The following is a 12,576-nucleotide window of genomic DNA, read 5'->3' as shown; positions in this document are numbered from 1 at the left end:
TCAAACTACTGATGTCACTGCTTTGACCACCATTTCCTCTCAAACCCTGATGGAGACAACAAGGACCCCAAGTGTAACAGCTTGGAAATAGCGGTGTCTCCAAAACCACCAGACCTGCTTCCAGGACAGGCCCCACAGCCCTCTTTAAGGGGAGAAATCATTGAGAAGAGAGCCCACCTTTGCTACCTTTCTCATTACTACTTGCAGTAAATGCCAACCAAATGCCATCCCCAAGAAGATGAGCATAGGAGCCCTGGAAATTGCAGTACCCGCCAGACCACTGATACTACTGCTAGTTCAGCTCTTAAAGGCATCATCTGGGGAAGCAGCTGCTGCAAGAGAAGGAGCTATTCGTTCCTGCCAACTGCCATTCATAGGGCACACAGCCCAGCCTTAGCTAAAGCACCAAGACACCCTGAAGGAGAGACAGGAGGCAGCATATGCCAGGCAAGTCAGACCATGACTAACACTTTGACCACCACCTCAGGCCCTGATGGAGACAGGCCAGGAACCTGAGATGCAGCTAGGTGGCAGAGTGGATAGTGCTGAGCCTGAACTCAGAAAGACCTGAATTCAAATCTGGCCCTAAGACACATACTATCTGTGACCATAGGGCAAGTCATTTAAACTTTGTCTGCCTCACTTTCCTCAACAGTAAAATGGGGACTCATTTGTAAAATAGTACACACAAATAAGTGTTCCCCCAGGTGGGACTCAACCCTGGTTGAATAACAATTAATAAAAGAACAAATATTGCAATGAGGGGCTGAGAGTGACATCATGTCACCCTTGTACAGAGACACTATCTCTCTGTACCCAGAACACTCCTAACCTTGGGCAGTCTACTCAAGCCATCCAAGCTTGAGCAGAACATAATGGCTACTCTACCAAGAAAGTTAGTCCAATCTCATTATCAGCAGTGTTCTTCAAGAAATTGAACTTTTTTAATACCAGAACTTTAGAAAAAGAGGGAAATTCTGGATCTCCCCAAATCATTGGTTATTAATAATCATTTCTCCTAGGGGGCTTATGTTTTAGTGAGGGGAATAATATATGACATGAACATAAATAAGTAAATACAAGATCTTTTAAAGAGGGAGAATGTACCACCAACCAGGAGGATTAGGGCAGGCTTCCTATAGTAGGTGGCACCTGAACTAAGCCCTGAAGGAAGGTAAGAATTCGAAGAGATGGATGTGAAGAGTGAATGCATAGCAAGCAGGGAGGTGAGGGAAAAGGGGAGGAACCTGTGCAAAAGCATGGAAATGAGAGATGGATGATGACGTCTTGGAACTGCAAAGAGGCTGGTTTAACTGGAACATTGAGTGTCTTTTGAGGTGATAGTGTGAATAAGGCTAGAAAGGTAGATTGGAGCCAGGACTTTTAGCTGAGAGTATTTTAAACTGAGAAGTTTGTATTTTATTTTGAAAGAAATAGAAAGCCATTGAAGATTCTTGAACCAGGGAATGACATCAGACCTTTGTTATAAGAATGATTATTTTGGCAGCTATGTGGAGTAGAGTTAGGATGCTATTACAGTGGTCCAGGCAAAAGTGAGTGAATTCATTCAAGAAATATTTATTATAATGAGAGCCTGCACCAGATTGCTAGCCATGTGAATAGAAAGAAAGGGATAGATGAAAAAGACATGGAGTTCAGATTATATTTTGCAATTGATGGGATATGATGGAGAAAGGAGTGTAAAAAGTTGAGGCTGTGAATCTGAATCATTGAAAGGATATTATTTCTCTTAATAGAAATGGAGGAGAGTGGGCAATTTCTCTCTCTCTCTCTATTTCTGTCTCCATCTCTCTCCCTTCCTTTCTTTCCTCTCTCCCGCCATCCCTTCTTCCCCTTCTCTTTCTTTTGAGAGGGTGATAGGAGGAATAATGAGTTTTGTTGAGTCCAAGTTTGCTTATGGGACATCCAGGAGATATTCAGCACGTGTTAGGCAGTGGAGGGCTGAAACTTAAAAGCAGTAGTTATGTAGATTTATGAGTTTTCTGCATGTGGAAGACAGCTGAACCCTTAAGAATTGGTAAGATCATTCAGAGATTGCATAGAGAGAGAAAATAACAAAAAGTCCAAAACAGAGTGTGTAGGAACACCCACATTTGATGGGCAAGAGACGTTCTCTCTTTGAAGGAGTAGTGAGACAGCTAGGAGCAAATTCAAGAGAGGGAATTGCCACCAGAGCCCAAGGAAGAAAGAATGTTCAAGTGGAAGGGAGTGGTTAATAGTGTTAAAAACTGAAGAGAAGTCAAGTATTATGAATATTGGAAAAAAAGCTGTAAGAATGAACAGATAGGAGATCACCTGTATGTAAGTTATGAGCGATTTGCTTCCTAAGAAGCCAAATTGCAGAATTTTAGGAGTGAGAGTTGATAGCTTTTTCTTGAAGGTTGGCTTTGAAAAACAGGAGAGATTATAGAACAGTAGCCTGAGGGAGTTGCAGAGGCATGAAGGTTTGTTTTGTTCTCTGTACTTGTATCCTCAGAGCCTTGTCATGTAATAAAGCACAGTGCTTTGTCATGTAATAAAAACCTAATAAATACTTAATTGATTTTTTAGAAATTTAATTGATTTATTTTAAATTTAAAAATCAAATTACATTTAATTTTTAAATTGATTGATTTAATTCAAAATCTGGACATGTTTGTAGGCAGCAGGGTAGAAGCAGTAAAGATGTTGGAGGTAAGATTATGAAAAGAAATTAAAATACTTTAAGTCATTTAGCTGATAATGCATGTATATTTACTGATAAAGCATTTACTTTTTAATATTAGTGCTCATGTGGGAACTGTGCATCTTATGTTTAGTATATATTGTTGAATTCTGAATGTGAAATATTTTTCTCTCAGTGGTCTTCTCTGACCGCTTCCTCTTTTTCTTTCTCATTTAGTCGGAACCAGCTTTCAACACTGCCAGTACATATGTGTAATCTCCCACTGAAAGTCTTAATTGCCAGTAACAATAAATTGGTCTCTCTTCCTGAAGAAATTGGACATCTCAGAAACTTGACAGAGCTTGTAAGTTAATACCTTATTTTGATTGTGAAATCTACATATGCTGTTCTTTATATGTGAAAATTGTCCATCAGGAAAACATGTACCTTTGAGTTTCATTTTCAGTATTGGTGATAGATTTTGTACCAATCCAACCATTATCTTCTTTATTCTTTCTTTTTGTGACAAATAATAGATTTTTTTGAGATCATAGGCTAGAATGAGAGCCATCCAAAAGAGCAAAAAGGTAACTGGCTCACTGTAGGGTCATAAAATTATAGATTTAGACCTGAAAGGGAATTTTAAAAGTCATGTATTCCACCCTGCTCATTTCACAGTGGAGGACACAGAGGTTGGGAAAAGTTCCCAAGGCCATACCAGATAGTACATAACAGAGACAGGATTTGAAGCCAAGTCCATCACTCTTGGGTCTGTCCTTCATTAAATCTATGCTCTAACCTAGTGGTTTGGATTTTTGTGAATTTTGTGAATTTAATAGTTTTCATTTTCAAACATTTGCGTGTGCCACTAATATGTAAGATTCTTTTAATATCAGTTAGGTCAAGGGCCCTCATTTTAGCCTATGGCACGCTAGTGAAGCCTATGGGCTCCTCAGAATTTTTTAAATGCATAAAACAAAATACATAGGAATACAAAGGAAACCAATCATGTTGAAATATAGTTATCAAACCCTTAGTTAAGAACCCCTAATTTAGATAAGGGATTTTGGCTCACTGTTATGACGGAATGGACAATCATTGTCAGCTCAAGGTAGGAAGATGTTAGTTCATAACCAAACTCTTGTAGCTTTATAAGTCCTGTTATTGTAAGCAAGTAACTTGACCATTCTGAGCTTCAGTTTTGTCATCTATAAAGCACGTATAACAATATTTGTAGCTCCTCACAGGGCTATCAAGAGAATCAAATGAGATCATGTATGTAAAAAGCCCTTTGCAAACCTTCAAGCTCTACAAAAATATCAGCTGTTAAACTCTGTCACGTTGTAGTTGGAGAACAAAACAAAAACCATGTTTCTCATCAAAAAGCAGGGCAGTAAGGTGGCACCTTGGACAGAGCACCAGGCTTGGAGTCAGGAAGACTTGAGTTCAAATCCAGCCTCAGACACTGAACTAGCTGTATAATCCTGAGCAAGTCTCTTGACCATGTTTGCCTCAGTTTCCTCATCTGTAAAATGAGCTGGAGAAGGAAATGGTGAACCACTCCAGCATCTCTGCCAAGAAAATTCCAAATGGAGAAATGAAGAGTCAGACATGACTGAAACATCTGAACAACAACAGCAGGAAAAAGCTTTTTGTAAATATGAGCTTTTTTTCCCACCAGTCAGAGCTTTTCCCAGTTTCACCAGGGCTGGATTCTTCACTAAATTTTTGTGCCACCTCTGTTCCTTTTAAAGCGTCTATACACATTCCTGAACTGACATTACAATCATAAGCTGGAATGAAATTGAGTCCACTTGTGCCTGAAGAAATGTTGAATATAATGAGCAACATAATAGTTACATTGTAATTGGCTCACATTTTTTCAGTTAGGTTCAGAAAATGTGAACACATTTCTAAAATTGGAAAGAAAATGTAACCCATATGAAATCTAGCTCAGTGTTCTTAGGGCTGATTCTGTATGAAAGAATTTGTTATGAAAGTTATCAAACATCTTTTTAGAAGTTGGCTTGACAGTGTATGCTGGCGTTAAAATTGTGCATTCAACTACAATGTCTTATATGTTTCTGGTATTTTTACTTTCTGTGTAACTTCTGGCATTTAGTTCTTAAAATACTTGAAACAAACACAAGTTTGACAAGAAGACTGAGTCATGCGAATTGTATCTGTGTTTTGTTCCACATTTATACTTTGTTCACGTATTCTGCAGATAAACTAAAATATCTTACTCAACTTTTTAAAATTTATGTATGCTTTAATTACCCATTAGCCACTTTGTGCCCTATTATGAGGTTAATGAAAATACTGACTTATCTTACACCTTCTTGGAAATAACTTCTAATTTCAGAGGACATAATATAATCCCATAATTTTTTCTGGAGTGTTTGAGGTTGCCTCATGGAATATGAAACCTTGCCTTTTAAAAATATACTTACAGACTTAAATTCATTAAATATTAAAGAGAGTTGAAATATACAATGAATGATGGACAGAGAAATACCATTAGAACTCATCTGCCCCAAATCTTTGACTTGATAACAGAATTTTATAAAACTGAACTGTTCTAGGCAAATTGTATTTTAAAAGACCTTCAAGGAAAGAGGCTCCCAAACCTCCCCGTAGTAATCCATTATATTTTTTGTCATTTCCTTAGTGACATGAAATTATTCTTTATAACTAAGCTAAATGCCTTATGTTGCAGTTAAAGATCATGTCTTGATGTTATATCTTATTTGAAATGAAGATATTGTCTTGTTAAATTCATTAAACAACTAAGTGCCTGCCCTATGTAGAACACTGCTAGACACTTGAATTCTGTAAACATCTTTTTAAAAGCTAAATTTGTTGGTTAGAACATTAAAATACCTAGGTTCCATTTAGATCTTCTCTGTTTAGTTGTGTGATGATGTTTGACTTCTTTTTTCTCTGTTATCTCTACAGAAAGGTCAAAGTAATAGCTACTACCTGAATAATATTATAAAAGACATTTTTGAGCAAAAACAGTTTTAATTAGTTAATTTTAGTTTAAATGAATTTCTTGACAATAAGAATTTTTAAGATAGTATCTATATTAACATGTTATCATTTCATTCTTATATTGCCTGGCATTTCTTTGTGACAGTTTGAAATTTAATTCACCTAAGTAACTTGCCCATGTGGTTGTATCTACTTTCAAAATAATAGTAATATGGATATTCTTTATCAGTCTTGGAATCTGCATATGAAGGTGTTTTTAGCACCTCGGAAACCATGCATTTGCCAAAATTATAATAGAAGTGATGAATCTACTCTAGCTTCTACCCTAGCTTCATGTTGGTGGCAAGTCTCTGATATTTTGTTAACTAATCTGTCAAAAACTTGTTTTTAATTTAGTTCCAGTTGTGTTTTCTGCCCTCATTCTATATGAATCATTTTATTTTCCAATATACTTTTCAGTTTGACTTGTTAAACATTTGTATCAATAAGTGATTTTTTTTCTCTTAAAAACTATCATTATTGCTTTAGCCCTTAGCCTGTTTTTCTTTTTCTTTTTTTCTTTTTTTGGCTAGGCAGTGGGGTTAAGTGACTTGCCCAGGGTCCACAGCTAGTTAGTATTATGTGTCTGAGGCCAGATTTGAACTCATATCCTCCTGAATCCAGGGCCGGTGCTCTATCCACTGTACCATCTAGCTGCCTCTTGTTTTTTTATATATATCATTAGAACAAACTCATAAAAATAGAGTCCTATGTAAGATTCTTTTTTGTAACTTCGTCTTGCATGCATTTCTATTAGCATTTTAATCTTCCTAGGATCTGCTATTTTTTGGCCTTTTTTCCACATTTAAACCTCTTCATTGAAAAAAAGCACTCGATTCATTTGGAGTCATAGGACCTGGGACAAGTTCCCAGCTTTGCCTTTTAACCACCATTGTAACCGTGGGAGAGTTACTTATTTGGGCCTCGTTTACCACAACTAGACATCATTTACCTTGTCTTGGATGCTTTATATTAGGTAACCTCTGGAGGTTCCTTCCAACTTTAAAGCTGCAATTACATCCTGTGAATTTTTTGTTCATAACTATAAAATTTAAAGCGAATATGTTCAGATTTTTAAAAACCATTCATGGAAATAGATAGTATTACCAAATGTAGTGGTAATAGTATTATCAAAAGTAAATACCAGAGCAAACTATGGAAATTAGACAGCCTTGATCATGGCAACAAGAATTTTTAGGGATATTAAGAATTTTAAAAGTCATTTATGCTAACACATTTTTCATATAGTTTGATGTAAATAAATTGCTAATACTAGAACATTTCTTTACTTTTTATCCTTTTGGCATAGGACGTGAGCTGTAATGAAATTCAGACACTACCTCCCCAAGTTGGCAATCTGGAGTCCTTGCGAGACCTTAACATCAGAAGAAATCACTTAGTGCGTTTACCTGAAGGTGAGAAGAAAAAGATTTTATTGTTTTGACTCTTTTGGACACATATTTATAGCATGTAACACATTATAAGAATGCATTATATCTGAAAATCACGGTCTCTCTTTAGCCTGTTTTGGTTAGTTTGTTATTTGATAGTTTCTTCCACTGCATCATCTTTGTTTTGGTTTGTCAAAGTTGATGCTCCTCCTCCATTTGCATGAAGAACTTCTGAGAAGATTCTAGGAGTTACAGACTCGTAAAACTCACCTCTGGTAGGAAATTGGTGGAATTTAATAAGGGCATGATCCCTGAGCATTCAAGTTATATAAATGCTTCGGGAAACAAATATTTTTGGTAAAGAAAGTTTATGACAGAGTAATACACAAAAATTCTTTGAGGAGATACATATTCCATTTCACTACGTATTTATTTGAATGTGTGCTACATGATATGCCTAGCCCTAGGCACTATAGGTGGGATACAGAGAAGCATGTGGCAAAAATCTATATATTTATCCTCAAGTTGCAAATGTAATGAGAGTGAAGTCCCTCTTTGTCATGATAGATGAAAAGAAATTGAATTTCCAGAGTAAATTCTTCATTCTGGAAAATACAAAAGCTAATGGTATTTAACTGAAGTTTATTTAAAAAATGTTAAATGTAGATAGAATGAAAATTGAAATAAACCAGGGATGGTTGAGGTACATCTCTAATCCTTAGAGACTGATGTCATGGATTAATCAGGACCCTTATACTGTATAAAACTTGATTCTTTTATCAGTAATCTTACCTTTTGAGGAATTTCATTAGTTCAGAGTATAAATGGACATTTGGGCTTCCTAACTCAAAATTCTAGAAAACTCCCAACACATCCAATACACACAACCCAACTAGACTATCCCAAATTTATATATCTTTTCTTTTTTCTCTCTGTCTTCATCCTGCTTCCTCTGGGACTTTAGTCTGACTAACCCATTACCTCGGGAGCAAGAAAAGTTGAGAGCCCTCAGTAGTGCTGACCGAGTGGTGCGCCCTTGTTCCTTGCTTAACAGGAATTATGATCCCTTCCTTGCAGTCTTCTCCTGCAGTGCTTAGTCTTCAAAGAGTAGTAACTTATTGTATAAAGCATTTCTGATCATGCTTAATGATTGACTTAAAGCCTTTTTTAGTGCCAATTCTAGTTTGGGTAAAAAATGTGTTTAGTATTGTAAGAATCATGGTCATGTGATTTCTAGTTCTTTGGGATTTTAGGTTGAACTGACTGAACATTTCCATTTTCCCTCCATACATGCAGAGCTCGCCGACTTGCCTTTAATACGGCTAGACTTCTCCTGCAATAAGATTACATCCATCCCTGTTTGTTACCGGAACCTCAGGCACCTACAGACGATCACCCTAGATAACAACCCCCCTCCAGTCTCCTCCTGCACAGGTGAACTGTTGTAACTGTTGGAGTAGAAGACAGAATTTGAAAGTTAGGTTATTTCCACTTAAGTTTCTTTTTTGAATGAAGTCTTTAAGAAAAGTTATGTTATTATTTAGAAGTTTTGAATAGCTGAGGTGGACGGTGGGAAAGATCTCTTGATTTCACTCTTCTTTCCCCTTACCTTCCCCTCTCTTTTCTTCTTCCCCGTCTCACAACTTCCTTTTTTTCTTCCTTCTTTCCTTTCCTTTTTTACAATTGGAATTCCTTCCTTGAAAATATAATCAAACATATTATGAAGGAAGAGAAAATTATGCTCTTCAGTTTTCTGTATTAAAATATCCATTTAGTCTATCTAGGGATTATTTTTGTAACAATGTTTCTAAAAACGTCAGTTTATCATTTAGCAGAGCAAAGCATTTGCTCAACAATAATGACTGAATATAATTTATTCAATAATTTCCAAATAGAATACAATTCTGATGTAATCTTGCCTTTGTTAGCAGAGTTCCATCAGCTCTCATAGTATTTGCTATAATATAGTTAATAGAATTCCAGAATTGAAATTATATCTGCTATTTACTATCTGCTCTTACACAATTCTGATTATTTGTTAATTGGACTGGCAGCTATAAATCTCGGTGAAACATATAGATGGGTGTAATAGTCCCAAAGAATTTAAATTTTCACTTCTGGAAGCATGTGGCTCTTGATACTGGTATAGTATACACTATTCTATGTCCTCCAGTTATTTTTCTTCCTCTTACTAGAATTGAAGATGGCAAGGAACTCTCTTAATATGAGAGAAATTGGATATAGCCTTGGGGATGGAGGGGTAGGGAGAAGACATCAGGCACTTATTAAATGCCTACTATATGCTAGACATTGAGCTAAGCACTTTATAAATACCTCATTTGATCCTCAGAACAACCCTGGGAAATAGGTGTTTTTATTTTCCCCTTTTCAGGTTTGGGGAAAGTAAGATAGATTGTGATTTGTCTGCTGTCCGATAGCTGGTGTCTGAGGCTACATTTAAACTCAGACCTTCTTAACTCCAGGCCCAACACTCTATCTACCTTGCCACTTGTACCTTTGTAGTAAAAAAAATCTGCAAGCATTACCTGGGACAGTACCTGGGAAGAAATTTTTAATACACTGAGTATAGAAAACAAGTTAGTATAAGAATAGACACTTATTTCTCTGTGAAAATGTCTGGTCTATACAAGTCTATGTAACACCATGGGCTTTCCAAGGCAAAAAAAAAATGCCCACCTTAAACAATTAGACACTATTCATTTAGCTGAATACCATTTTGAAATTAGAGATTCTAATACCACTAATGATGGACAGGTATTTTAATCACTGTCTCATTTTCTACACTTAAAAGTCAAAGGTGATAGAATTACTTACTTATTGAAACATACTGGATATTACAGTAACATGTAGTGTGAGAGCATGCACGCACACACACATATCTATATATAGAGATATAGATATATACACTATGCACTAATTTTCCACTAAAAAATATACTACCAAATACAGTCTCATATTTTTAACACTAATATTCATTTTTTAATTTTTCTTCTAACTTAAGTATATAGAAATGCCACTTTTTTCACAACTTGTTTTTAAAAAGGCATGCCTACAATAAAATAGTACTTTGGTTAAGTACGTGACCATGTTATTTGTTCTTTCTTTTTCTCCAGATATGTATAAAAGGCAAAATCCACATATTTAAATACTTGAACATACAAGCATGCAAGATTGCTCCGGACCTGCCAGATTATGATAGGAGGCCTATGGGATTTGGCTCCTGGTAAGTGTTTTTTCTTTTATCTATTATGACCTACCACTTCTCCCTACAGAGTAATAAAAATTAGATGAAACTATATATGGCTTGAAACATTTTCCTTTGCCTCTTTAAGTTACTAAATTAAACACAACTCTTTAGATTGTCTAAATTGGATAAAAATCTAGTAGCTGGAAAATTAAAGACAGACTGAATAGTTTAGTAACTGCAGATGATAACCTCTCAGAAGGCATTTAAGTTCAGTTGGATGTGGATTGTTCTGAGAAGTGAACAAAAGCAGCTACAAAGTAATACAAAGAGAACTTGTCATTTATCAGGAGGTCACTGATCCAGCAGCCTCAGGTATCTGGAATAATTCAGTAAACCAGCAAGGAAGTCATAATTGCTGCTGAGAAGAAGCTCGTACTAAATTTTCAAGAAGGATCCTTATGCCTTTATTCAGAGCCTGGTTGCTCTGTGTTTAAATATGGTTTTAATAATTTGAGTATACCAACAGAATCAAATTTTTTAAAAAGGAAATTATTAGAGGAAGCTACACTGACAAAAACAAGAAGTGGCAGCTGACCACCAGGGAGAAGACAAAAAAACTATGACTATCAAATACAAAGTTTTGTCCTTTTCTCTTTTCATCTTAATTCTTTACCATTTTATTGCCTCTGTCCTCCATTATATACATGCTCAGATTTCCCCTAGATCATAGCCTCTTGAAAAAAGAAAAATGCACTTATCTTCTTTAAAGTTACAGAACATATCCAGATGTATATTTAACAACAAGGAAATCTTCTTCTCTTAGCATCTAATAATGGCACCTACCTCTAAGGATTGTTGTACAATAACATAAGTAGAGACTTCCAGCAAAGATGGCTGCCTAAATGGATAAAGGCATCCAAGTCCCTCACATACCTACTAGATCAAAATCCTAAAAACTATACCCAATCAAATAATAATTGAGAAATCCAATGAGAAACTAGAATAAGTGACTTTTTCTACCTTAGAACTGAATTTTAAAATTAGTCAGAAGCCCATAAGCACTGGCAAAGGCACAACGCTCCAGCAAAGCCAGTGCAGACAAATAAGCCAGAAGCTTCCCCTCATGACCAAAGTGGAAAGCTCTTCTGAGAAAGCTTCCTGGTGAGGAGAAACCCAGTCTGGACCGTGGAAGTGACAAGAAGTAGCAGTGTCAAATCTAGAAGTGGCAGCACTTGGACTGGGACGCCCAGATCCAGGGCCCTAAAGTCCTACCAGCAAGATTTCACAGAGGTCTCTAAAGATCCTAAATGCTGAACCTCAAAGACCTGGTGGGGCAGTACATAGGTGACCCAGGTCAGGAACAAGCCAGACCAGCAGATCCTGCCCAGAAGCCCAGCAAAAGGTGAAGAAGAGGACTTGGCCTGTGCATAAAGTCCCAGTTCAGAAACTAAAGCAGGAAAAATAAGTAAACTGAAAAAAAATCTCTCCATTATGAAGAATTACTATAGATCTAGGGATACCCAAATATCTATCTTAAAAGAAGAGAATAACTGCAAACAGAAATTCAAAGGAAAAAACAGATTATCCATGAAGATTTCATGAATACTTAGGAGAAACAAAGCAAGAAAAATGAACTAAAAGCTCTGGAGAAAATATTTGGAAGGAGAGTAAGTACCTTAGAAGAAAAAATTGTAAAGCTTACCCATGTAATTTAATTCCTGGTCATTAGAATGAAATAAACAGAAATGGCTGCCTCTATGAGCTAGCAATAATCAAAACACTGGGAGAGGCAGAGCCAAGATGGGAAGCAGTGTAGCAAGCTCCTCTCCATAAACTTCTCCTAATAGATCTAGAAAATGCACCAGACCAAATCCTTAGAGGAAATGCAGAAAAAGTCACAGTGAGTCCTTTGTCCAGTCCAGCTTGACATAGGGAGACAGAAGTCTGCAGACTCTGGAGATAGGGTAGGGCCAGGAGCATGCTGCATGGTGTTCCAGTGACCTGGTGGAGGCTGTGCTCAAGAGCAACAGGAGGTCTCAGACACATTGGCACACCCAGACTCACACTGAGGCACTGCACTGTGGCCACTTTCTAACTGGCACCTTTGTCACAGAGAAAGGAGGAAAGTCAGAAGCTGTTAGCAACAGCAGTGGGGCTCATACCTCAGGTGAAAATCAGGGTCTCACTTCCAATGTCTAGCCTAGTCTGCAAAGGAATAACCAGAGTGGGAATCCCAAACCAAAAGGCAGCCATAATTCTGCCCCTCTGAGTTCACAGAG

At 36.8% G+C, this 12,576-nt stretch overlaps 1 protein-coding gene across 1 annotated transcript in view; it reads left to right on the top strand.

Moving 5' to 3' along the window:
- Nucleotides 1-12,576, top strand: part of LRCH3 (leucine rich repeats and calponin homology domain containing 3) — a 154,297-nt gene that overhangs the window by 67,339 nt on the left and 74,382 nt on the right. The window contains 5 exon segments of the mRNA XM_020986024.2: nucleotides 2,903-3,029; nucleotides 7,008-7,113; nucleotides 8,386-8,498; nucleotides 8,500-8,523; nucleotides 10,224-10,333. Of these exon segments, the coding sequence (XP_020841683.1) occupies nucleotides 2,903-3,029; nucleotides 7,008-7,113; nucleotides 8,386-8,498; nucleotides 8,500-8,523; nucleotides 10,224-10,333 (480 nt within the window).

The sequence above is a fragment of the Phascolarctos cinereus genome, unplaced genomic scaffold (genome assembly GCF_003287225.1).
Source record: "Phascolarctos cinereus isolate Bilbo 61053 unplaced genomic scaffold, phaCin_HiC Scaffold_726;HRSCAF=1367, whole genome shotgun sequence".
Classification (NCBI taxonomy): domain Eukaryota; kingdom Metazoa; phylum Chordata; class Mammalia; order Diprotodontia; family Phascolarctidae; genus Phascolarctos; species Phascolarctos cinereus.
Note: the sequence above shows the minus strand (reverse complement) of the source record. Positions and strands in the feature narration are given on the sequence as shown.